Source organism: Thermobia domestica, chromosome 3 (genome assembly GCF_964235325.1).
Source record: "Thermobia domestica chromosome 3, izTheDome1.hap1.1, whole genome shotgun sequence".
In the NCBI taxonomy this organism is placed as follows: domain Eukaryota; kingdom Metazoa; phylum Arthropoda; class Insecta; order Zygentoma; family Lepismatidae; genus Thermobia; species Thermobia domestica.
The window spans coordinates 211,119,031-211,146,882 of record NC_137456.1 but is presented as its reverse complement, the minus strand read 5'-3'; the positions used below and the strand labels follow the sequence as shown (position 1 = coordinate 211,146,882).

Below are 27,852 nucleotides of genomic sequence, written 5' to 3'. Positions count from 1 at the left end.
TGGCTAATTGTTTCTCGAACTGACATATTTGATGGCTAAATATTTCAAAATGGCGACAACTTAGAGTGTCTTCCCAATCTCGACGTCCATTTTGTTTTCAAACGAACTGGACTCCTAACTTTCGACCCTCTATATTTTGACAAAATTTGATGTCGATCCATAGAATAGTTCTTAAGTTTGTTTCGTCCTCTGCACAAACGACACATAAACAGGGTGAATCTTTGACTCAATGTCTGGACCTGAATACCAAGCCCAATTGGTTGCTTTGCGGGTTTGTAGTTTGACATTTCCAGAAACAATGTTATATGAAATGAAAATCTTTAACTTAATTTTCCTTAAGCTCATTTCCACATACTTTTTTAAATTTTATTGAATAACTTAAAGACAATGAGGAAGATCATAATCTTAGAAAGTAAGCCACTTAACATGTACAAAACACTATTATATAAACTAATAATAGTTTTCATAACATTTTTATAGAGTTAAAGTTTGGGTGCCCAACAATTATGACGTCATAAAGTGTAAACCCAAATTTATTGTCTATACGAAACGGTTTCCATCAGTTATTGATTTAATTAATAATATTTTCTAAACACTGTATGGCCCATTTTTTGTCTTCTTGATATTCTTCATTGTTTCCAAGCTATTCACTACATTTTTTTAAAAGTGAAGATCAGCTTAGTAAAGACCGCTTAACGTGGAATCTGAAACAAATTAGCTAAAATCGCAAGTCAGACCAGTGTCTCTCATGCCGAAAGCGCGTAACTAACCCTGTAGCCACGAAAGAGTTTGCCAAACCCATTTCTATCATTCATTTCTTTTGGGGCCAAAGCTATTTATATGTTTACTAAAATTTATAGAAAGCCATAGGCACTTCTTCAATCAATAATATTGTTCCCAGATTGTTGCCATATACGAAATTAAATGTTGTTGGCTGTTAGATTTTACTGTATGTTATACATAATTTTGTACTACAGTTGTTCAGGAGAGGATTAGCTCGTGCATTTCACATACAATATATTCGAGCTAAGATATTCTATACTCATTCTGACAGTAAATTCTGTTTGCTACCGTTAAAACTAATTCTTAGTTAAATTCAATATTCGGTTTTAATGATACCTATAATTTATAAAATGCTGTAAATACTTTTAGTGTGAAATTTAAAAATTGGTTAGCTTGCGTGCCTCTCGTGTACGTGTTACTGCCTACGATTCCTGTTAAGTAGAGATAATTCTCAGATTTTATACAGCATCTTCTGGTTATTGAGAAGATACTTGTACTAAGAAAAATCGAACTTTGGTCTAGAAAACCAGAATCAATGGCAATGTTGAAAATGCGCTGATAATGCATCACCCACATAAAATACATTTACCTGATCATCGACTTGCTGTAACGTCGTGGACTTTAGTTTTATTGTATAAATACGAATTTTTCTATAGAAGAAAAAACAAAGGAGATATGTTATTCAAAATGAAAGAAAAATATTATGGAAATATTTATTAGATCCAAGAAAATAAAAATCAGATGCATAAATATAGATAAGCAATGCAGCTATGTACAAAAATGTTACTAATTAACATTTACCATAAGATTACTAACTATGAAATTATTTGTACAATTCTAACTATTATTCTGACTCTGATTATCAACTCATCTTAAGTTCTAAGAACATATCCAAAATACAGCATTTTAACAAAAAATAGTTTTGCAATATTGTCATGTATTTTTAGTCATCTGTATAAAATAAAACAAAAAAGTACACTTAGAAAAGATTCAATATTAATGCACAGTTTAGAAATTAAGAGTCACATCTCTGTCTTGTTGTTGTAGTTTTATTATTTTTAATAATGTCATACGCCTTCAGAGAATGTGATGTTCTTTATGATACAAGACATTATAGTCAATACATAAAAGAATAGTTTATTCTACGACTGTTCCGTACATTTTAATTAAAATAAATACTGCATATAAATTTGGGCATTTATACAATATTTAGTCTTAATTCTTTACCATGTTTCTTTGGTTCTGTTTATGGAAATACTCAGCAAAAAAGTAGCCAACCATACTTAAGACGAGCACAACAATCAAAATGTAAATTTTCACATCTGTACATAGATGGGAACTGTAGGCGTAGGCCACAATGAATCCCAAAGATTCCCACAGGCGAAAGTTGCTGTAGGCTGCTTCCTCATCTCCAGGAAATAAAATACCACAAAAAGCTGGAAAAAGTAACATAAGAAATAAATGTCGTGTTTAATTGTTTGAAATTAATTTTCCCATTCACTATCAAGGGCGCTCATAAGAAGGGATAATAGCCCCCTTGGAAGTACTAACTGTTTTACATATAAGGACATGAGAACAATACAAGGAAAATAAACATTCCATTTTCATATGGGCATACAACTTCCTTTGGAACCGTAATAACGTTGTGCTCCTATCAGAACCTACTTACTGAAAACCAATCCCTTGGCCATTTGATTTACATGAGCTAAAGTACAACAATACTTCTTATGTAGTTTGTGCATGCTAAATTTCCAAACAGGAAAGATAGGAGCCAATGGAACTGTGCAAGGCAGAGATTAATAAGTTTCAACAGAAAGAGACAAATCTTCGGCTTTTGTTCAAAGAAAACTGAAAATCATTTCTAACAATGTGGGAAATGGAAAGGCAGTTACGTCGCTTGCTTCAATTATACGTTTGTCCCATTGTGTATTTCCCCCTTTATTGTAATTATTTCAGTAGTAACTTTGTGATAAATCCATGTTTGGTAATCTAGATATATTAATAGCGGTATCTGTGAACAAAAAACTTCAGATCCAAATCGAAAGTGACTATGTTTGTGACTCTTAATCTCTTGAACCACCCAACCGATCTCGATCAAATTTTTGACGTACATGTAGTTCTGGGCTGGGAGTGTTTATAGCTATTTATTTTGACGGTATAACTTAGGAGAGGGGGAGGGAAAATTATAAAAAATAAAACTTAATAACTCTTGAACCAAACGACCAATCTCGATCAAATTTTCAACATAAATGACGTTTGTGCCTTGGATGGATTTTACCATTTCAATTTAACGAAACAACGTAGGGGATAAAGAGGAGGAGGAGATATTTGTATATCTTTTCGTCGTAAATCAATAAATATAAAAAAAATGTGACCATGTTCGTGAGTTAATAACTCTTGAACCACCCGCCCGATCTCGATCAAATTTTCAACATAGATGAGGATCGGGCCTGGAAAGTTTTTTATTGTTTCATTTTGATGCTAGAAGTTAGCGGAGGGGAGGAGAGGAGGGTAAATATATGAAAATGAATAAAACTTAATAACTCTTGAACCAAACTTTCAATATAGATAAGGATCGGACCTGGGATGTCTTAATTATACTTTGACGACACAATATACGGGAGGAGAAGGGAGGACATATATGTAAAAAAGAAATAAAAGTGACTGTCTTTGTGACTTAATCATATTTAAACCACCGAACCGATCTTAATCAAATTATCAACATAGATGAGATTCGGACTTGGGATTTTTTTTATTATATCCCTTTGACGGTAGAACTTAGAGTAGGAGGAATGGAGGGGAGAGATATATAAAAATAAATAAAACGTAATGACTCTTGAACCACCTGGCCGATCTCGATCAAATTTTCAACATAGATGACGTTAGTCTGGAACAACGCTAGCTCAAAGTTGTACTATGCTACATCAACTGCTCTACACACAAATCAATGTAAAGTTTACATAATTGTATTCAAATCTTACCTGGGATATTTCTGATTAATAAAACATCACAAACTTATATTAATAATAAACACACGATAAATCTCATATCAAATACACCAACAACACTATTTACACAATTTAATGAATCTAACTCAATTGATTTTTATCGTAAATCTTAACTATAATGACACCAAAGGAAAATTAACTAATGTAAAGACTACTGATTTATTATAACACTTTTAACTTGTACGCACAAATATAATTTTACACTACAAATTTGCACTATGTGGGTATTATTATTTAATTCTTGGCCCAACGGTTACGGTCGAACTCCGCGCACGATTATGATTACCGGTTGCACTGTCCGCGTTACGCACATAATTTCGGTATGAAGAATTGACGATTAAAATGTAAACACAATCCATTTATTCTTTCATCATGAGAACTTTAGATGTCTTTCTTCTTCTGGTAGTGTCTCCTTGTAGATGGCGATTCTGCTACAGGCAGGTGTTACAATTGATCAACTCAACTATCAAACTCGGTTTAATCATCTTCTTTTATATAAATTTTAAATTGGAAATGTCTAATTAAATAGAACACTACTTTTAACAATATCAAAAACACTACTTTTATTATGTTTGCATTGTGCAAAATGAGTTAGAATGGAGTTTGTCGAAGACACTTATTACGGTCATCGTTCTCTCATCAGCTCCCATTTCCCACTGTTCGCGCTTTTTGAAGCGTCACACTTCTCTTTTACAATTAAGACGGATGAATACACTATTACAACGAAAGGTAGTTTCCACAAAACATTAAGTTTTTAGAGAATTGTTTCACTGATAGGAATGATTGATTAGAAATTGCATCATTTAGAGTGTATTGATCACATTTAAACACATGACAATATAGATAATCAATATTTGTTACGAAATATGCACATTATAACATATAGTCCGGTGCTACCTTTTAGTCTCGCAATTCAGCTTGCGCAGGAGGGAGATAAAACTAAGCTGAGCCGAATTCTTCTTCCATATTAGGCCATACGAAGAGAAAAGTGGGCGAGCAAGCACAGACACACATAGAAAACTTGTGAGCGAGAAACTTTGCAGCATTGTAATTGCAAGATTTTTGTCTCGGTGCGCACTGATTCTAAAAAGTGCTCCCGCACATACGAGAGTTGTTCAAAGGATATATAACGATTGGGTTATACATGAGGAAGGGAGAGGAATATATAAAAATCACCTAAAATGACCAATATCAAAGAGCGCATTAGTAATAGTAAAAACGGAACATATCACTATTTTTTCTTAATTTAACCCAGCGAAATCGGAGTGCGTCTTAGATTCGAGGACGTCGTAAATTTGAGTAATTATCGAGAAATTCTTAATTAAAAGATATTATTAAAGTGTTATTGAAACTACTTTGCTAGCCATTAATATTTTTAATTTTGTATCATTTCAATCATTCAGACAACAATAGTGTCCTGCGCTTGCGCAGAACGTGAGAGTTTGCTAGTTCTTGTTTATGTGCATTTGAGTAAAAGGCAGTGAAGTGACTTTTGCCAGATTAATGTTTAAGATGAATGTTCTGCAAATAGGACTTCTGCCAGTTGCGTTCCGTGAATCAATCATACAGACGCCCTTGTTTACTCCGGATTTTAAATAGAACATGGGTGCGATGCAAAATATTTTAGCCTTCATAGAGAATAAAACACATACCTCGATCAGCAGAGGGAAACTTAGTTACGTTGTTGATGGAATCCATATGTTATAAAACTAATCCAATCGTTAAATATTAATATTTAAATATATATATTTAGGTATATATTTGAAAATTGGACTAATGCATTTATGCAGAAAAAGAAAGCTACATGTCGGACTGAGTAATTTAGATATGAACGTACACGTAAGATGGTTCATATTATTTTTTTTTATAGGACACAGCATACCATTATCGGTACGGAAGCGGTGCAAGGAATTACACAGGAACTGTGATGCGCTCTATTTAAACATCGATATGTTTCGGAATCATCCGCTACTGACGAAACGAATGCTCAATTAGTAGTGAAAAGTGTATTTCCGTGCCCTAACTTCTATTATGCAATTCGTTTCGCCGGTACCAGAAGATTGTAAAACATATATATTTAAAGTGCATATCTGTTCCGTATAATTGCTTGAACCACTTACGATAAGGTCCATAGTTTACAACCCAAGGCATTTGAAAACATGATATTTTGCATTTTCTGTCGTTTATAACTCTGGAAAGAGGTATTTTTCCACTCATGTTTATTTTTTATTTATTTATTTTTTAATTTTACATTTAATATAAAGAATCGTTAGTGCTGAACATGGGCATGAGTTTAGACCACCCGATGAACTTCTCGGGGGAAGATAATGGTTAGCGCCACCTCCATCGAAATTGAATTATTTAGGTGGAATGGGTTAGAATCAGATCACAGAATATTATGTAGGTAGATTAAATTAGGAAATATAACTTCACATGCAAGAATGTCTTGTTTGGTATCTTATATTGCATTGAATTGGATGGGAATGTTGAATTTTCTTTTCCAATTTACAGATAGGTTAAGAAATGTAAGTTACACGCATCTTTGTACGAGCCGGTATATTAAATGCATACAATGCATAACAAATCGTTTTTTCTATTATTTAATAGGGGGGCGCGGTGGCTCAGTGGTAAAGCGTTCACCTCTGGTGCTTGGGGTCCCGGGTTCGATCCCAGCCCCCGCCAAGTGAACTTTGTGGTGGACAAACATCGTGCTCGTGGGTTTTCTCGGGGTACTCCCGTTTCCTCCCACTTTCTTCATTCCACCATTTCACTCATCTCTCATCATCACCGTCTCCTTTAGCCTAACCGGCATAACCGTGGGACGTAAAACTTAAAGATTTCATTTCATTTTCTATTATTTAATAGTTTGGTCCGTCATCAGCATCAGGTATTCAGATTCATCAACACTTGCTTCTTTGCTATTGTCTTCGTACAGAGTATTGTCTGCTGTGCTATCATGTGCATTCGAGATCTAAGATCAGTGTTTGCAGGTTTCCTGAAGAAACTTTCCCTCAACTGACACAATTTTTTCCCCTTTTCTTATCAAATTTTCCCTAGTTTGTTGAGAATTCACTACAAATGACAGAAATTACATGATAACATTAATTTAGTTGTATTAAAGGAAGTGCTAACCACATTTGTTTTATTGACTAGCTTTCTGCTTCTACTTTTTCACTTTTTCCTTCAATTTTTTAAATTCACCCAGCCATCTATGGGTGCAATTTATGGTACTTTGAACATAAGCACACACACATACAAACTGCTGCTATTTTATTGGTTTATCTCTGAAAAAACAAAGAAAATTTGAACATGTATATTGGTCACTCAGTCAGCGGGAGAATTTTCTAGGATTTTCACGTTCTATCGAAAAATTCCCTTTTTCCCATTTTTATAAATTTAACTGTGAAATTTCCCTACATTAGGGAAATTTCCCTGTAACTACGAACACTGTCTAGATCCAACTTCTATTCTAAACTCATGACAAACAATTTCTCTCAAGTATCTTCAAACCTACTTCTATCATATTGCAAAATATACCGATTTCTCAACACCGTGTCTGCCTCACGACGAGAAGTTACTTGTGGCGGCTTCTGGTGACATTTTCCAATTTCATCCACAAAAAGTTTCGTCTACTTTACCAAAAGCCGAAGGATATATTTTGAAAAAAAAAAGTCGGATAAATACGGTACTTCAATTAAAACCAACGACAAAAATTAAAATTATTCTAATTATCATTAATTCTGCCGATAATAGGTCAATAAAAGACGTATGATTGTATGATATTACCAAAGCTATTAAACATAAAATCGCAGTAATGTTTACTAACAATTCTAAAATAATCTGAGAACAATATAATACAAGATAAGGAATAAAAATAGTATGTCTTCATACGATATATTCAATCACGATAAATTAATAGCGTAATTATTAACACAAATTCCCGTTATCAATAACTTATCTTGACTTCGATTGTGAAAGGAGTCACTTCCCACACATAAGGAAATTATTGAGATAAACACGAATGCCAAAGTGTTGGTTTCGCAACAATATTCATTCAGATAACATCCAGAAGCACTTGAGTGAAGAGAGAAAACTACCAGTTATTGTGTGTTAAGTGAAAGTAAGATAGAGAGGTTGATAAACTCTGGTCGATAGTAATAAGGATCACACATTAGACGTTTTAACTTTATCCAGTAAATGTCAAAAGTTGAAGGTTGTTTGCTGCCATCTAAGGGCACTGGCGCATATCCCAGGGGGATGAGGGGGACATGTCTCCCCCAATCTTGTAACTGGGAGAACGGTCTCTCAAAATAATCCGATTTGAAGTGTGTTTTGGGGAAGAAATGTGATGACTTCTGTCCAACTTCCACTTTCTCTACATCACCTAATATACTGGGTGTCCCACTCGTAAAAGGGAAAAGTGTTATAAAAATTTTAAAAGAAGACGGTATGAAATCAAATTATGGTGAATGTTCTTACGTAACTGGTCGATGTGCGTGGTTTGTTCTTGTACATATTACTTTTAAGGTGATCCGACAGAAAAAAGTCAGCTGTCAAGTCAGGTGACCTGGGAGCCAAAATTCGTTGAAAATCACTCTGGCAGGAGAAAATATTCCATCGCAGCTATACTCGCCTTAAACGTATCACATGTTGCACAAATTCATGAAACAACACCTGGTACACTTCACTGGTAACAGTAGCATGAAAAAGATTGGCCCGATGATGCGCTACTGTGATAATGCACGGAATACACCTACTTCCTGTGAATGAAGAGGTTCTTCAAGGACTGCATGCTGGTTGTCACTACTCCATAAGCGTATGTTTTGTGAGTTCACGTATTCTGACATGTCAAAGAAATCTCTCATCCAATACTATTTCACAAGAAACACGCGCTCTTGCACTGAATATCGTCGGGATCAAACAGCACCATAAGAAGTAAGTCGCACGAAACAACACAAACAGTAAGCCAGGCTACACTGAGACACGAGACCCATACACAGCTCGCGGAATCTCATTGTTGCCACATTTCACAGATTTACAATGCTGCCACGTAGACGAGTTACGTGAGAAATCCGCCGTGAAATAAAGAAAGAGTCACGCCCAATACTTAAATTATATATATATATATATATATATATATATATATATATATATATATATTAGGGATGGCCAAAATTTTCCGGAATCCGGATTCCGGAAATTTTGTTTTCCGGAATCGGAAAATTTACTTTCCGGAATTCGGAAAAATTCCGGAATTCGGAAAAATTCCGGAATTCGGAAAAATTCCGGATTTCGGAAAAATTCCGGAATTCGGAAAAATTCCGGATTTCGGAAAAATTCCGACATTCGGAAAAAATCCGGAATTTAGAAAAATTCCGGAATTCGGAAAAATTCCGGAATTCAGAAAAATTCCGGATTTCGGAAAAATTCCGGAATTCGGAAAAATTCCGGATTTCGGAAAAATTCCGACATTCGGAAAAATTCCGGATTTCGGAAAAATTCCGACATTCGGAAAAAATCCGGAATTTAGAAAAATTCCGGAATTCGGAAAAATTCCGGATTTCGGAAAAATTCCGGAATTCAGAAAAAATCCGGAATTTTTCCGAGATCCGGAATTTTTCCGATTTTACTTTCCGGATTCCGGAAAGTAAAAATTCTGGAATTGGCCATCCTTAGCTAGTAGTTGTTAAAAGAGAAACACAATAATGAATAGGCTATATATACTGTATTAATTTCTTGTAGTTGGATATGTCTTTATCATTTACGTAGACAATTGCTACTGCAGTTATTTACTACTTTATGAGAAAGATCTTATTTTCACACAGAAAAAAGTCGCCGGTATGTCTCAAACATTATCGCGTTCCCACCTGCAGCTGCTCCAAAGCACTGCAAACTACTTTTTAATCAGGCGAAAGGCAGTGAAGGAAAATAAATCTCAACAAATATTCTAATAACATTCGCTTATTGTCAACATACCTACAGTGAGCGCAGAAAGTGTTCGTACACCGTGCATAGTTTATATTGAAAACAGCTAGCATGAGAACGGGAGGTGGAAAAATATATATATAACCAGAATTAAGACTACACATTCATACATTTTATTTCTATATACAAGAGAAAGGCCAAACAAACACAATCACTGTTTTGTTCAGAAGAAAAGAGAGAATTCCTTTTTTGTAAACGCAAAAAGTCACCGTACACTTATGCTTGAATTAATGCTTATAAAGTATATTACGTTATTTAATATTTTGTGGGATTACCCTGTGCGTTAATGATTGTCTGTAATCTTCGTGGCATTGATTTCACCTGTAGTAGTTCGTAGTTCTGTAGCTTCGGGACTGATTATGTCCCATTCTTCTTGAATAGCTTTTCTTAGGCCTTCTTTAGTAGACAAGCTGTGCCTTCTGATTCTTGTCTCCAGAACAGATCATAGATGTTCTATGGGGTTCATGTCTGGGGATTGGGGAGGTGTGCGAAGCTGTTTCAAGGTATTATAGAGTCAGGGGCGGGTCCAGAGGGGGCAATCGCCCCCCCCCCCACAAGAGGAAACTCTTATTTTATACATAAATAAACCCATCCATAACAAGTTTGGAGCTCTTAAAAGTAGCAGTATTACCGCCGACCGCCCCCCCCCAGAAGTCCGTCCTGGATCCGCCCCTGGCAAACCTTGCAGACAGGCCTTGTTCAACAGTACAAACAATAATTGCGATGTATAATGTTTCTATCACTGTGCGAAACCATAAAAAAAATAATAAAAAAAGAACTCGAAGACCAAGAGTGTTGAGTGAACAAGTTAAACGTTACATTATTAGGGAAAGAAAAAAGGTTCCAAAAAGTAGTGCTGTGCAATTGGCAACGGATCTGGAAACACGCGGTGTTAAAGTATCAGCCAGTACAGTGCGGAATATTTGCAGGGTATCATGGTCGGATAGCCAGGAAAATGTTCTGGGTGAACAAGACAAATCGTATAAAGAGACTAAAGTTTGAAAAAGAGTATAAAGATAAGGGATCAGGCTTCTTTCTGGAATAGGGTCATATTTTCGGACGAAAATAAATTTAATTTTATCGAGTCCAATGGGAGGCGTATGGTATGGCGCAAGGTGAATACAGAGATGAATCCTCAAAATCTCGTCTCTAAAGTAAGACACGGAGGAGGGTCCGTGCTCGTCTGGGGTTGTATGAGTGCCTCAGGAGTGGGTCGTCTCCACCTTATCGATGGAGTGATGATCTACAAAGTGTATATTAACATATTAAAGGAATATCTCCATACTAGTGGGCAGAAGATGGTTCTTGAAAACAATTTATTGTTCAGCAAGACAACGACTCCAAACATACAGCGGAAAATACTCGATTGTGGCTACTCTATACAGGGGCGGATCCAGGACGGACTTCTGGGGAAGGGGCGGTCGGCAGTAATACTGCTACTTTTAAGAGCTCCAAACTTGTTATGGATGGGTTTATTTATATATAAAATAAGAAAGTTTCCTCATGTGGGGGGGGGGGCGATGGCCCCGATCGCCCCCCTCTGGATCTGCCCCTGAGGTTTGCTATCTTTCTCAAAGACTTACCCTTCTTATGCACTTTAATAATTACTTTTCTTGTCTCCTCATTTGTTTCTGTTCGGTTGCTTCCCATTTCGACAGCCCACCGTGCAGTTTTTTCACTCCTATTCACAACTAAACTCATTCTGTTACTCGTCATGCTATACAGAGGTGTATACTCAGGTGAATACTAGTGAACCCCAGTTGTGGTATCTTTGTTTCGTATTCGTACGTCAGGTGTACGATCACTTTTTGCGTCTACTCTATATATTTTCTACGGAATTTATTTACTTTCTGACCATTAAACTTGTCTTTGTGGTTCTTTATTGATATATTCATAAAGCTTAGTTTTCATTATTCATATTGTGTGTGTTATTACACTTCTTAAATTTTCTGTTTCTTTTTCGCAGGCATTCTCGTTTCAATAGCATAGGTGTACGAACACTTTCTGCGCTCACTGTATGTACAGTAAATACAAATTGACTTTACGAAGTATACAATGTAATTGTTCAATAATTAACATAAGCAGGCATTCATTAATTTATATTAATATAATAGTTAACAAAACTAATAAGCGGGTGATTGATGACTCAGTGGTAGAGTTTTCATCTATGGTATTCTAACCCAGGACATGTGGGTTTTCGATGGCTAATTTTGTGTTCGAAAATTTTCCCGGTGGTACTCTTGGTTCCCTTTCTTATATTTGTTCCATCATCACTCATTAACGAATTTAGTTTATCAAAACTCTATAGCCATATATTCATTCTGTCCGTCAGTGAAACAAACAGTCTCAAGAACTATCTGATGGATTACCAATCAATTTTGGCCATGATGTACAGAGTCAATAGTTAAGAATCGAGTTCCCTGATGAATGTAATATTCAAACCGGAAGCGGTACAAATCAACCATTTCCGGTTTTAACGTTAATCATTATATAGTAAATATGGTAATAGATAGCGAGAAGCGGTTTCCAGTAATCGACATATATAACATTCATGTAGATAGCATGTTACCCAGTTTGTGCATCTGCTGAAAATAATGAGGGGCTCAGTCATTCTAAACTATTTTATTGGCAACATATATTGATTCGTTTAGCCAAGATTTCTAATGGGGGCATGATACTGTGGTTACACACCAGAGGCTCGATCAATCTAAATATTTTACTGACAACATACCCATATTGATTGGTTAGGACAATAAAATGAGGATATATTAGTAAGTATTTTAATAAGAAGCTATGAAGAAATCTCGAGTAAAAAATTATAAAAAAGTATTGAAAAAGATATAGTCTTCCGAGGTCATTCGAACGGTGTCGAGAATTTTGCGTCTGGGAAATTTGCGCCCTACCTCAAGAACAGGGAAAATTGCGCCTGCGATGTACCTCCACCGGGAAGTTTGAGACCTGCGAAATAAAAGAACCTATTGGAGCTTACGCATTTCCTCGGAGGGGCTGACATTACAGCATAAACAATCCTCCCCCCACAACCATGCCATTTGTGATTTATTTTCATTGTGGCTATATAAGGGGAGAATAAACTTCAATATAAGCCAAAAGAACACAACGGATCAACGCAATCACTGCTTCTTCCAGAGATGATTTTGGGGGAACACTGGCCTCCCCAGAGCTCTCAGAGTGCCCCCTCGGAGGAGACCAAAATAATACGTCTATAATATAATAATAAATAGAATAGTACCAGCAGTGACCCCCCTCCGGAATACTAAATGTGCCCCCCGGAACATTTTTCCTGAAAGAACGACTGAACGCAATTGTGTGTTTGAAGTGTAATTCCAGCAAGTAAACACACTGTACATAGTTTTCTTGATAATATTACTGAACTGATTTTACATTCACTTTACATTTTCTTTTCTATATTTTGTGTCCTGAAAAGCCAAACAACTCTCAAGGATTGTGAACAGAGATATCTGGGTAGAGCCAAACAGCCTTTTGTAGATTAAATTATACTCTTTGATTATATTAATAAATAATTATATATCAGTCATTTATACGTTTATTGTAAATTTTGTAGTATAATGAAAAATTGTATTTGTATGGATTGCCCTTTAGTGAACTAAAATTGTATTTTTTTTTCATTTGTTCGGAATATTATAACGGATGGAGTAACTCACTGAGACGATGAGAGGCAAGCCTAGTTCAAGTGCGAGTGGAAGTTACTTTACACAATACAATAATAAGTTGAATTGTAGGGCGCTAACATCCCAGTGCAAATATATAGCCGGCGCATTTTCCCCTCTTTTTGGGGTAGGGCGCAAACATTCCAGTGCAAATATATTGCGAGTGCATTTTTTCCTATTTTTGTGGTAGGGCGCAAAATTCTCGCATTCAAGGAAAATATAATGTCCGTGAAGTTGACAAGCCACTTATGTCAGACTCCAATTTCGACTTTAAACGTCGCTAGTGCTACGTTAGTGTTCGATAGTGACGCAAATCGTTAGTACTCCAACTGCATGCCAACACGCCCACTTCTAAGAATCATCTCAAAAGTGAGGTTAACCATTAGAGCAAGTAAGTGCTCATTGGTGCCATTAACATTAACGTTAAAGCCTCCATCGTACGGCCCTTTGAGTAATAATAACACCACGTTTTTTGCTAGTCTCAATGCGTCCCATTATTCTCGCGAATATTCTGACGTGCCCAAGTTAGTTACTTTTTTTTTGGGACTATTGTTTATGTTATTGTTTATTGTTTATTGCTAGTCTGCAGAGTAGTCCTTACATTAATATGCCATTGTCCTTGATAATCATTGCGTATTTACAAGCAATTTGTTATTACTGTTAGAAGATATCAAAAAACAAGATAAAATATACTACTTAACGGTTCATATTTTTCTTTTACAGTACATAAACGATTAATAATAATAATAATAATAATAATAATAATAATAAGAAGAAGAAGAAGAAGAAGAAGAAGAAGACTATTCCAGCATAAAAGTTATCAATTGCATTACACTGGCAACAAGCGACGCATATTTTAACTTCATAAAAAATCGTTTCTCACGATTTTCTGGAAAACTACGTATGATAACATCTTCATTATGTCAAGTTGTTTATCTCAGTGTAATATATGTCTTACCTCTGGACAATATCACAGTAAAACAAAAATTAAATATTAGGAGTACATCGTACTTTTGGACTACATCTCATTAACCATGGGAAGATTGAGTAGTGTATACTTTAAGATATAAGTTTCAGCTTAACTTGCATCATACATTCTTAGGATTACAAAAAGGAAATTTGTTCGTTTGCATTTGAACAAAATTCTTAGGATTACAAAAAGAAAAAATAATTTTTCCGAATTCCGGAATTTTTCCGAAATCCGGATTTTTTCCGAAATCCGGATTTTTTCCGAATTCCGGAATTTTTCCGAAATCCGGATTTTTTCCGAATTCCGGAATTTTTCCGAATTCCGGATTTTTTCTGAATTCCGGAATTTTTCCGAATTCCGGATTTTTTCCGAAATACGGATTTTTTCCGAATTCCGGAATTTTTCCGAAATCCGGAATTTTTCCGAATTCCGGAATTTTTCCGAATTACGGATTTTTTCTGAATTCCGGAATTTTTCCGAATTCCGGATTTTCTCCGAATTCCGGAATTTTTCCGAATTCCGGAATTTTTCCGAAATACGGATTTTTTCCGAATTCCGGAATTTTTCCGAAATCCGGAATTTTTCCGAATTCCGGAATTTTTCCGAAATCCGGAATTTTCCGATTTTACTTTCCGGATTCCGGAAAGTAAAAATTCCGGAATTGGCCATCCCTAATATATATATATATATATATATATATATATATATATATATATATATGGGAACGGTCTTACCCATCCCCCACAATGTTGAAGGCGCCGCTGTCTAAGGGAACTTGTATAGCCTCTATTACCTTTGTTTCAACAGGTGAAAGTGAGATATGAATAGTTATCGTTAAAATCACCGTTACCTATGAAGCTGTTAGTAGATTGACTCCATTTAAAAAAAATGGCCGAAATAATCGTCGCAGCTTTCTATTGCAATAAACGTAATTCAAAAATTCGCTTTCGTTCAAAGGTTATCGTGTAAAACAGGTGGGCGTGTCACCGTTATCCATTAGAGTGTTAACAGATTCATTTCATTAGCGAACAAGGCAAAGATAATCACTCTACCTATCTATTGCAAAAGGCACACGATCGCTCAGTTGTTGAGCACTTACTTCTCGTGCGTGAGATCTTTGGTTCGATCCCCGGCCAAGTGAGTTTGTGGTGGACAGTGTAGTATACGTGGGTTCTCTCGGAGTACTCCACATTCTCATTTTTTCACATTTTTATTCCATTTATTTTTCCATCATTTTCACTTGCCTTAATCGTCCGTTTTCTTTAGCCTAAACGGTAGAATCATTGAACGTTAAACTGCAAGATTTCCTCAAAAGACAGAATTTAAAAATTGGCTTCCGTTCAAAAGTTATCGTGCATAATAGAGCACTGAAGCTTCTTGCTAAACACAATTTGACACATGGCCGTAATTAAGGAATGACTATGAAACTGAGCCCTCTTTCGAGCTCTGAGTTATATATATTAAGATAAAGGAAGTAGGCATTCAAGAAATTCTAATAGCTTATTTCGTTGCAAGCAAAATAAGTTCCGATTTTGCTGTGGGACTTTATAAAAAGCATAAATTAAAATATCGGTATTTCTGCCCATTATTTCCGCAAGAGATGACTTTATATTATTTTATTATTGATGTCCTTATCGATTTGAAAATTCCTTGTATGCGGGTGAATGTAGTCTAGGGCTGAAAAGAAAACTGGACACGGGAAACTGGTATAATTTGGACTAGGACTGTGACGTGGTACGCTTAAGGAATATTAAAGCATACTATAAATTTAGATTGTGTATGTGACTATCTGGCTGTTAATGTACAAGTATGTATAACCAAAAATAAAACAATGAACTCACAGGTTTACAGACTTAATTCGTTCCATGACGCTGTTTGTGAATTTAAATGTTGGTGACTAGAAATTTTTTTCCCATGAAAATTAATGAAAACATAATTAATCTGTTATAGCCACAGTCATTTATTTTTGTTACATTTTCAACTGTTTTTCTATAATAATAAATGTGGAATAAAAATAACATTAGGCCTATACTCTTTAAAGACCCTCAGTAGCACTAAATGAGGCCCGAAATATATTTTGTAAGACAAGGTAAAAATTATAACGAAACTTGCTAGTAAAGCAATTAGTTCGCGAAGTGAATGTTTCGTAACCTTGAGTTGAACTGTATTTTTAGAATACTGCAATGACCGCAGATTACTATTACTGTTGGAATTAAAAACTTCGTCACAAAACTCTTTACTAAACTGAACCTAAAACATCTTACTTACCATTGATTTGCGCTAACCACACTCCATCTCCCATTCCCCATAAACCTGAAATAATGAAAAACACATAGCTTTGATCTGGATTTGGCTTCCAGGTGAGCATCACAATGAGAAGAGCTATATGAAGCACGGCAGCGAAGGAAATGACAGGAACACGCCCAGTCACCTTTACAAGAGCTCCGAGGGCTATTGCTGAAACTGCGTTCACCACTCCATAGCAGATCATCACGTAACCAACTCTGGAAATGCCCCATGCACACGATACAAACGACTGAAATAAGATTAACATATGTATAATGCATATAGCCAGCTTTAAATATTCCATGTAAGTTATTTTTTAACATTACTTATGTAAGTAATAAATCGAAAACTGTTTCAGAGAAAGTGGGTGTATAACTTTAGGCATACATCCGTAATGCAGTTCTAAGCCTTATTTCCTTTCTCTTCTCCTTTTGCTCTCGAATTAGGCTTTAAAGTTGGCCAAAAGTAAGCAAGAGCATAGGGTCAAGTGACATAATTGTGAAACGAAAAATCATATTTTTGAGTGTACAGCAAAAACTACTTGTGTTAAAAACATGAAAAAATATCATTATATATTTTACACAAACACCTTTGAAAATAACTCAGGTGCCTTTCGTTATCACACTTAGTTTTTCTGGAAATAATGAAAACATATGTTTCAAAATAGCCCCTGAATTTGAGGCTATTTTTGAAACAGTGATGGGGATAGTGAAACACCCTCACAACGTAAAGATTTAAAACACTAAACAATACTTGGGGCTATAATAAAATGCTTTGAGTGTAATGTTTTACATGACTAAATTTGCTGTAATTTTCTCTAATAGTTACTCAGTTATTCCCTTTCAAACTTTAAATGAACAATAATTCGTAGTTTTGGTTGTTACTTTATAAGTAATAACTTTTCAAGTGATGATGGAGAGCAGGCTTGGAGTTAAGAAAAATTACTTCCATGTTCTGTTTTCACCAAAAATTCCTTTGTTTCCATGAAAAGCTGCATATCATGCAGAAAATATTACATAAAATAGCATGCCGTTTTCGTGATCGAACATGATCTCATTAAACGCGAAAAAATAAATGATCTCGTAACACGTAAACGAGAAAAGAATACTTTTAGACATTATTAGAAAGAGGAAGAGAAACTGGTTGGGACATTGCCTAAGAAGAGATTGTATCATGAGGGACGTCCTAGAGGGTATGGTGGTGGGAAAGAGAGGGAGAGGGGCGAAAGAGACTACAATTAATGTATGATATTAACACAGAAAGATCATACGCGAAGACGAAAAGGTTAGCGGAGGACCGTGGAGCATGGAAGCTTCTTAGCTGCGGCAAGTGACCTGCCAATAAAGGCAGAATACCTATGACGATGATGATCGTAACACGTACTGAACAATAAACGTAGATACACACTTCTATTGCACAACGTGAAAAATTGATCCACCATCACACGACGATTGTCAAACCAACTCGGCATGTTCCAGTGAACCAGTGAACTGTAGTGCGTCACTTTCACGAACTCACGAAAAACCATTAGGAGCTACCCCATTGTATCACATGAGATGACTCCGCTCATACCCAGAGGAGAGGAGATGTGTGCTGACAACTCTAGCAAAATCCACGTGATGTGCGTTTCCTCAAACAGATAGTCACGTGGGACGAATGATGAGTGTTGTTCCGAAATCTGAATGTGCAAAAACTGTGATTGAGCAAGGGCCAACTTCCATAACTGGTTGTCGGAAAGGGTCGCACTTGGTTTGAAAAATCCAACGAAAAGCTGGGATCGAACAAATGCAACACCCGATATATAGTCCTGGCCATGCACCTTCAGATTACACCTATTAAGTCCATAAAGCACTTTCTGAAATCACGATGGTTCACAACCAACAAGGAGAAGGTGGAAACAGTAGTGACTGCCTTTTTTGCCTCTAAGGACAAGAAGTAATATAAATATGGAAGCAAAGAACTGGGAGGAAGCTGGCTGCAGACAGTCCAACACGGCAAGCTATACTTCCAATATTAATCAATTGTAATAAATAGAGTATGTTGTGTACTACAATACTGCAATACTTGTGAATATACCTTGTATTTTTCAAGGTACACTAGTATTATGTACTCTTCTCTTAAGCCACTCCAGAGGAAGCAAAACATAAAAAAAGTTCATTTTAGAGAAAAATTTTGAGACATTCTTCCAAATTTCCCTTTTTTAATTAAGCTGGGCTGTTAAACTTAGAACTTTCGTTCACTACAGTAGCATAACAAAAGCGACTATTCCGCTAATCTTGAATATTATGTATTTTCTTTGTGTAACTCCACACGTTTCTAGAGACGTGAAAACCTAATTTTTAATCCTCATACGATATTGAATTTGTAGTTGTAGAACAGTTCGGAAGGCCAAAGAAAAGAAGGGATAAAAGTTGTGATGATGGATAGTATAAAAGTGGATAAGAACAATTCTGGTTGGTTTTACACACACACACACACACACACACACACACACACACACACACACACACACACACACACACACACACACACAAAAGGTTCAGTGTCGAACGTTTGATTTTGCAGTGATGAACCTGTTTTTTAACCTATAGAATTATTTGTATTATTCCTAAATAAGTAGTTACTCCGATTACCTGCGTGAAATCTGCGCCAATAAATGCTTGTTCCAATCCCAACCAAAATGTTATAGGAATGAGCAGGAGCTGTCTCCTTGTGCGGACTAATTTAACAGTCGCTCCTAGAAGCCGCAATCCAGTAATTCCTGTTCCACTTCCTTCTCTTCCTCCTTCATTGTACCTATAGAAAATAATGATCTTCAGCTGATTATGAATAATGTCTTTTGGGGTTTCTTCGTACTAAGAACATAGATAAGGGCCAGTGTGAATTCACTGTACCAACATATTGTAAAATATTTAATTCTATGGTGACTTAAAAGGTAATAAAAGGTACACTGAGAAAAATCCATTATCCGGACAGCGGTATATTGTACAAATACAAGGATTCGTTATGTTTACTAAGGAAATCTGTACGGAGCGTACTTTATCCATATGCTACACAGCTACTGCCTTTAACGCGCTTGGATGTTATATCATGTCGCTGCAGGATGTCTGATATCTAACAATCTTCCGTATTTTATATACGTATACGTATGTTAAATACTTCAGCTATATGTTATATACGTCCATCTGTGTGTGAGGTCCTGACCGCCTATAGACACCTCTTTCTTGCACCATAGATGACGTCATGAAACAACTGTCGTATGCTTGCGAGCTGGTTTATAAACGAGGTTGTTTACAAACGGAAAAGAACAGCGGAAGGAAAGAAAAGCCTGGGTAAGTGCAATAGTAAATTATCACTTTAGTTAAATATTCCATTAATTATATATTCCTTTAGTATAACTTGCTTTAATATAGTACTAAACAAGTAATGTGATTTATGACCACAATTCTTACTATTGTAACTCGTTAATGGTTGAGGAGAAAGAAATGGGTTAATCTGAATTTTGAGAAATCTTTGAATATTAATGTTTTGTAACTTTTTACATTTCAAGGTACGCAAAATGAATGTTATGTGTTTATTCTTTCCTTTTTATATGTGACGGTTTATTACTTGATGGAGATTTACTACAGGACTGCTTAACATAATTGCTAAGAAACCGTTTTCAGCGCGAACATTTTCTTGTGTAGTGAAGATTTAGGATTTAGATTTCTGGGCTTTCGGCATCAATGACCTTGTTAGCCCGTCACATGTGAGTTATGACGTCCCTCGGTGAGCACACTATCCGGGGAAAGGGAAGGAAGCAAACGGCCTGGGACCTATATGTTGGGTACTACCCGGCATTTGCCTGGTATGAAATGAGGAAAACCCAAGAAAGCCTCATTCAGGATGTCTGGACTTAAAAGCTTTTGATACTTTTTCGACCGAGTGCCCCTACCGGAATCGAACCTGGGTCCGCTCGTACCGAAGGCGAGAGCGTTAGCAACTACGCTACGCGGAGCCACTTGTGTCTAGGAAACCTATTTTTACTAGGATATTTGCAACAAAATTTATTTCCTTTCTTTCTTTATTTTTCTTTTTCTTTTTGCTTTTTAACAATAAAACAAAACATATTTTACAGCCTCACTGAAATTTAAAAACAGCAGTCAGGGAGAGCTCACGTTTAAGATTCTTTTTGTTTTGTTTTGTTTTGTTTTGTTTTGCTTGTTATGTTCTCTAGTTAACTAATGTTTGAGTTCCTGAGAATTACATTATTATTATTATTGTTTCATAATTTTGGAACCAAAAATTAGATGTTTTTCTTTTTTTCCTTGTGTTGACGTCATTGTGGCAAGTTGGGGTGTTTGTATCGTACCTTGGCATTAATTTGGTTACTAGCACATAGTTTCAAGGTCATAAGTTATAGGCCGCTTGAAACAGCTATTACACAGTTGAGTGTCAGGCGTTTGACTTGCAGCTTTCGTTACAGCGTCTAAATTGCAGTATTGGATTGCGTCCAGCTTCTATGGCTGGTAAAAAAGTTATATCGCTTTCGTAATATGGTAAGAAATACAATGTAACAGTTAGGTATAGTATATATGACTAGTTTAATTAGTCGGAAATTACTCTGTTTCCTTGTCTTATTCTTTCGATTATGTTTAAGTACTGTGTCTTCATAGTATTGTTTCACTATTTCTAGAAGGAATTAAGTATTAACGAAGTAAAGAATAAGCAGAAGCCCACTTTGATTACCGTTTACTATTTCTCATACTTCATTGAGAATGTTTTGATCCCCAATTGCGCAAACTTCTAATATGTATGTGTCTTTCTTTTTGTTGTTGTTGTTGTTGCTTACACTGCTATAGATATGAGCTCCTTCATGGCTAAGCGGTTAGCGTACGCGCCTTTGGTGTGGGAAACCCGCGTTCGATTCCCGGCGGGAGTGGTTCGGAGTCCATGTTAATCAGTAAGTCCACGTCTCATACAGCCTCGTTGCAGAAAAGGATATTAAAATCAACTCAGCACTGCTTTACAGATGGAGTTGTTTGATTCAGGGTTCGAATGAAGCTTTTTACGGGAAGCAGGCACGTAGCCAAGGGGTGGGTCCAGACCCCCCCCCTTCGGATCCAGAAATGAAAAATATTAAGGAAAGATGAAACAGAAAGAAACAGATGAATCAGCCTCAAAAATATAAAGCTACAATAAGCGTTTTGGTTACTCTTTCTTACGAGGAGCTTTGTGTGGAGGAAACGGGAGGGGGGGCGGATCAAGTTGAAATTGGATATTTTTATAACGGAACATTCCGAATTCCATCTAGCTCCATGTTAACCGTATGCAGCGGCGCAAATCTGTCTTCAACATTGGGAGGGACGGGTAAGACAGTTCTCATAATTTTTTTAAGGATGTTCAAATTATGAAGTTGAAAAACAATGCTGCGGAGGATCAGGGGAGCAGAGTTGTCTTCAAAATTGTGAGGTGGGCAGATTTAAGGCTTATTCTGGGGTGGGGACATCAATTTCATCTTACTTTCCTTTGTGGCAATCGGACACAAATCATCACATTTCTCTCCAAAAAACGCATTTCAAATCGGATTATTGAGGGGAAAGTCCCCCCCCCCAGTTCTAAGATTGGAGGGGACATGTCCTCATCCCCCCGGGACTTGCGCCAGTAACCCTATGGACTACAAATGACGATCGATAAACCGGTTCTTTCAGATAGCCTGTCAGAACTTAAGCAATGCCCAGAATTACCAATAATATGAACCATTTTGAATTTCGCGGCAACACTAATCCATTTTATAGGATGTCTTTACTCCAGAAAGAGATCTCGTTGCTATCCTTGACGGCATTGAACTAAGATAAGAGAAATAGAAAGAAGACGAGAAGAACCGAGTTCGAATGACCTTGGAAGACTATGTCTTTGTCAATACTTTTTTCTATTCTTTTACGCAAGATTTCTTCATAATTCTTTAATTAAAATACTTACTAACATATCCTCATTTTATTGTCCTAACAAATCAATATGGATATGTTGTCAGTAAAATAGTTCAGATTGATTGAACCCCTGGTGTGATAACCACAGTATTTCGTCACAGACCTTCCGTATTGCGAAATCGTGGCTACGTGCCTGCGGGGAGGGGGCGACTTTTCAGATATACAATCCAAGCCTTTTATTTCTCAGTGATGCAAGATATAATATATAGTATATAATATGTAAAATATGAAATGAGGGAACATATTTTCCCGGCAAGGGAGAAATTCTTTGGCGAGTTGGGGAAATTACTTGACGAGAGGGAAAATCTTCATCCTCCCGTTGATTCAAATCTTGATCGAAGATCATGCGAGTAGGATTCCATATTATGCTGTAGGTGTAGGTAGTACACAGTCTTGGCGCTGAATAGGACGCTAAGCTTCAAGCCAACCACATGTCTGTAATAACCTATTGCGATTGAATGGTAATGTAACGTAATGTACGATATGTGCATTTTCTAGATGCCATAAAATTATAATTTTAATTGAACATTCCACGATTATATACTTCAGGTTAAAGGAGTTTGATGATTAATTGAAGTGAATAATCGAGGCAGTGATTCTCAATCTTCTTGACTTACGACACACTTTAGTAAACCCCAATGACATCGATATATTTGTTTAGATTTTGGATTGCTTTCCAACAAGTCGAGCCGCGCCAAAGCTGTAGGCTTACTAAGTTAAGTGAACTGATCCTAATCTAAATCCATTGTTTTCGGGGGCGCAGAAATGGACAGTGACACTTCCGATACTATTTAAATCAAAATTCAGCCAAGCAACTTGGGGAGGGAAAGAGGGGAGACGGATCTTACAAATGATCGAAAATAACCGATATGAGAGAGCGTTTCGTAATAGTAAAAAAAGTGACTGACTAACGTAACATACATGTATTACTGGTTTTCTTATTTTCACCCAACGAAGCAGGTAATTAACGCTAGTACTAGGTATGTGTAGACTAAATGAGGTGATTTGCTTCGTGACCCTTCGAACAATGTACGAAGCGGATGCAAGCAGTTAGTACATGGAGTTAGCTTACCTAAATTTAGATTTCGCTTTCCGAAATCTTAATGGATGTATTAAGTGATTTCGTTACTTACACTCTTAATCTCTAAATACAAGGATTCAAAACACATTTTCGATTCCAAACTATGACTCTGCTAGACAAAGAAAGCATAGTCCAGTGTATGTTTTACTTCATTTTCATATACGTGCTCGTAGGTTTTCTCGGGGACTTGGTTTCCTCCCACTTTCTCATTTCACCAAATATTCCATAATCATTAACTTGCTTTAATCACCGACTCCCTTAGCCTAACAGCATAATAGTGGGACATTAAACTCAAAGACTTTATTTTTATTTTCAAGTAATTACTTTTCTCTCCCTTATTTATTTTTAATTTAATTTCTCTTTCAATTTCCCTCTTTTAGGAACATCAACATAATTTACAATTCTTTCTCATTATAATAACACTATTAAAAGTCCCATATGCAGCTCACCACGTTGGAACCCAGCGGAAACAGATGAACAACGAATATTGTCGAAAATATGCATTGCTTACAGCGGCGTAGCGAGCATTACAAGATTGGGAGGGGGATGAAACTTGAAATTGCCAAGTCTTGATTTTTATCTTTAAAAAATGTCAAGTCTTGATAAAAAAAAAAATGCCAAGTGTTTCGAAAATCTTACAAACCCTATGAAAAACTATTACAGCAACCTTATTTTCATATTCGTTCCATTCCATGCCCCCCGTCTGAGACACGAATAAGATCAGCCCTTGTTCCGCTCTCGAGTCCAATTTAACATCTAACCTCAGGATCATTATCATCACCCACGAAGCACAACTGTTAATTTGATAACTCATGGCTATGTTAGGTAACCTCCGCCAGCTAATCTTCACGAGAACCTTTAAAGTTACAATCAGTTGTAGAAATGCATTTAAAAACGTAGAATAAGGTAGGTTATATTTACTGTTTGTGATGTAGAAGTGCCTAATTTACATATTAAACATTCAATTGAGGGGTTCAGTGAGAGACCAGGCTAACTTACATCCAGGTCAAGATTGAGATTTTGACGGAACAGCATACTAATGTCATTAATTGACCTTTGCCTCAACCACTTGTCTGTGTGGCTTGTCCTGAGACAGGGGCGGATCCAGGGAGGGTCTATCTCCCCCAAGAAGAGGAAACTTTGTGTATTTTAATATAAAATAAAACCCACCCAGAGTTGAATCTCTTAAAAGTAGCTCTATCTTGTAAGTAGTGGCATTACAACCCACCGCCCCCCAGTAGTCCATCCTGGATCCACCCCTGTTGTATACTAAACCAAACTATGAATATCAGTCGTATCCTTTGAAACGTGCTGTTTTCATTTGTTTCCTTTTCTTTCAGAAAGTTAAAATTGTCAGTTAGCCTAGTCTCTCGCTAAACTGTCAATTGTGACAAAACACACCAATAATTGTTGATGCCAACTAAAACATACATATCCAAAGCCTACAAAATATATCACATTATTTAAGTTTTTTTCTTTCTTTTTTTTTTTTTCAAAATTGCTTGCAATGTTTTTCTTCGTGCCAAGCATCCGAATGTCATCTTGAATTCTGACCTCATTTCACTACAATTCTTTGAAGTGTAAGACTGCGCAGCTTTTTTTTCCCCTCTCTCTCGCTCTCTTCAGTCCTTCAGTCTCCCACACTTTGATTTCATGATTTCGCACTCTGATGAAAAGTATTAAACACCAAAATGGAAAAGTACTAATATATAACCTCTCTTTTAGTAGCCCCTCCAACCACACGCCCGGGGCACGTGCCTTGCTTGCTCGCCCATAGCTCTGTGAGCTATATAAGTAAAATACAATGCGCGCGCATATGTAAACTTGGTGCCAGCTTTGATTCTCGCTGAGAGAGTATACATATAATGTTGGTTCGAATTCCATCAAAACCATAGGCTCATTTTTGTGTAACCTTGGTACTGAAGAAGACAGTAGACTTCAACAAATATTCCTGTCGGGCCTCGATGGCTCAGTGGTAGAGCGTTCACCTCTGGTGTTTGGGGTCTTTGGTTTGATCCCAGCTCGCGCCAAGTAAACTTTGTGGTGGACAAACACCGTGTGAGTGGGTTTTCTCGGGGTTCTCCCGTTTCCTCCCACTTTCTTCATTCCACCATTTCATTCATTATATCATCATCAGCGTCTCCTTTAGCCTAGCCGGTATACCCGTCATTATTGATACAACTATTATATACAGGATGCATCAGAAGTCCCTTGTCATCCTTTCTGAAAACTACAGGGATGTAGTTACATTGATTGCGAGATAAGAGATACACATTAGGCCCAGAGGGATACTTTCGGATTACATCACGCGGACGGTCGCCATCTTAGATTCGAAATTGTAATACGGACGATAAGTGGGTAGTGTGATACATGGCCATGCACTAAAATGTTCTGAGGATGTCAAATATGCAATCAGATATCATGTAACTTATTCTGGTGAAATGTTATTGGCAGTGAACCAAGTGAGACTATATGTAGTGGTATGTCATACCCTTCTTTTTTTTTTTCCAGTGATAGAGACATACCGTTTCTGGTTTTTTAGTGATCAAGATAAACCTTCACGGAAGAATAAATGCTAAATACCATTAATAAATCCCTTTTTTATACGTATTGACGAATAGCTTTGCACATAAAAAGATTTTATTTCTTATGTAGATTCTAAGTTGACAATACTGACATTTTTACCTTTTTCTACCTTTTGTTTGTAAAATGAGGTGTTTTCAAAGAAGTTCATCTAGTTTATATTTTGATGTGCTGTATTGAATTGCTTCTTTCGTATGTATGTATGTGTCGTCTTGTCTGAATTCTTATAAGCGTCGTATTTTGAGCATGGGCGGATTTAGGGGATTGCTGTGGGGGCAGATCTTACGGGAGTTTGAAATACCCCTCATTCGAGTGTGTGGTCCAGGAGTTTTCCCGCTGGAAATTGTTAATATTGAAAGTCGGTTTTTGAGCACTTTCGTGTATAATTCTCTGATACAAGGTAAGGGCTATTTTTATTTATTTTTTTCCAGAAAGTTGTTCACGATGGATGGATCAGTCTCTCTGTTTTTTCTCCGTAACTAAAAGAAGCTTTCCAGTGGTTTTCAGACATTATGTAAATAGAAATGCAATCTTGTAGGCTTCACACCTCACTGCATTTGAACATTTAGATAGCCGATATGTCGAGTCAAAATCGTAATAAAACACACCGCCTCTGATTTTTCCCACTTCGAACACATTTCCCTGTTATAGTCAGGGGTAAAAGCGAGGGGGAACGCGGGGGACGCAGTTCCCCACCTCGAAAAATATGTAGGACGTCCCCCAGATCCTAAAATGGTACAATGGGCAGAGATAGGCAGGAGGAACGGCGTGGAGTGATGCCGCTACCTACCGTCCCCCCACCTTTTCAGGTCCACTTTTACCCCTGGTTATAGTATATGTTCTACATGTTCCTACTGAGCAATAAACATTTGCAGAAGCTTCTTCCAATTGCTGTGGACACAAAGTAGGATATAGGGTCAAATTTGTGCACAGACGATGGCGATACTTTGTTCTAGATGATAAAAATTATGAATATTTACTGCACAAACCATAGCCTTAACTTTTCCACTTAGCTAGAAATTGAACAGCGTTAGGTCCGGTGATCGAGCAGCCATTCAACTGCCTCTCGTCGATCAACCCATGTTCTAGAAAATTGTTCAAGTAGTGACGCAATACGAATCCATAATGAAGAAAGCGCCATGGTGTTGAAAAAACTGCGAGAATGTACCATCCTCGGGCATCGCAGCTCGCAATATCTATCCCTGTACGAGCGTGAGGTATTATTCCGCAGTTAATTTTATGGAATGAAAAAGTGACTGATTAGACGTATTCCTCATTTGTCTGCCAACAACATAATTAATTTTCTTTGCGCTGGTCATGTTGGAGGGGTCTTGCACGCGGGGTTGTCAGGTGACCAATTGTGCATGTTCTGCCTATTAACCTTCCCATTTACGTAGAGGTCAGCTTCATCTGAAAAGAGTATTTGCATAAAAATGTTAAACATAATTACTCACTGCACTTGGCGATCAACATCGTTCTCGTGGAGATGTTGCTTCAT

At 36.7% G+C, this 27,852-nt stretch overlaps 1 protein-coding gene across 1 annotated transcript in view; it reads right to left on the bottom strand.

Annotated features, from left to right (window-relative positions):
- Window positions 1–1,663: 1,663 nt before the first annotated feature.
- LOC145681575 (UNC93-like protein) overlaps window positions 1,664–27,852 on the bottom strand; it is a 64,639-nt gene continuing 38,450 nt past the window's right edge. Inside the window, exons 3-5 of the mRNA XM_081753210.1 lie at window positions 19,355–19,517; window positions 16,704–16,971; window positions 1,664–2,219 (exon numbers count right to left, since the gene is read on the bottom strand). Of these exons, the coding sequence (XP_081609336.1) occupies window positions 1,999–2,219; window positions 16,704–16,971; window positions 19,355–19,517 (652 nt within the window). The 3' untranslated portion in view covers window positions 1,664–1,998. The remainder of the gene's footprint in view (window positions 2,220–16,703; window positions 16,972–19,354; window positions 19,518–27,852) is intronic.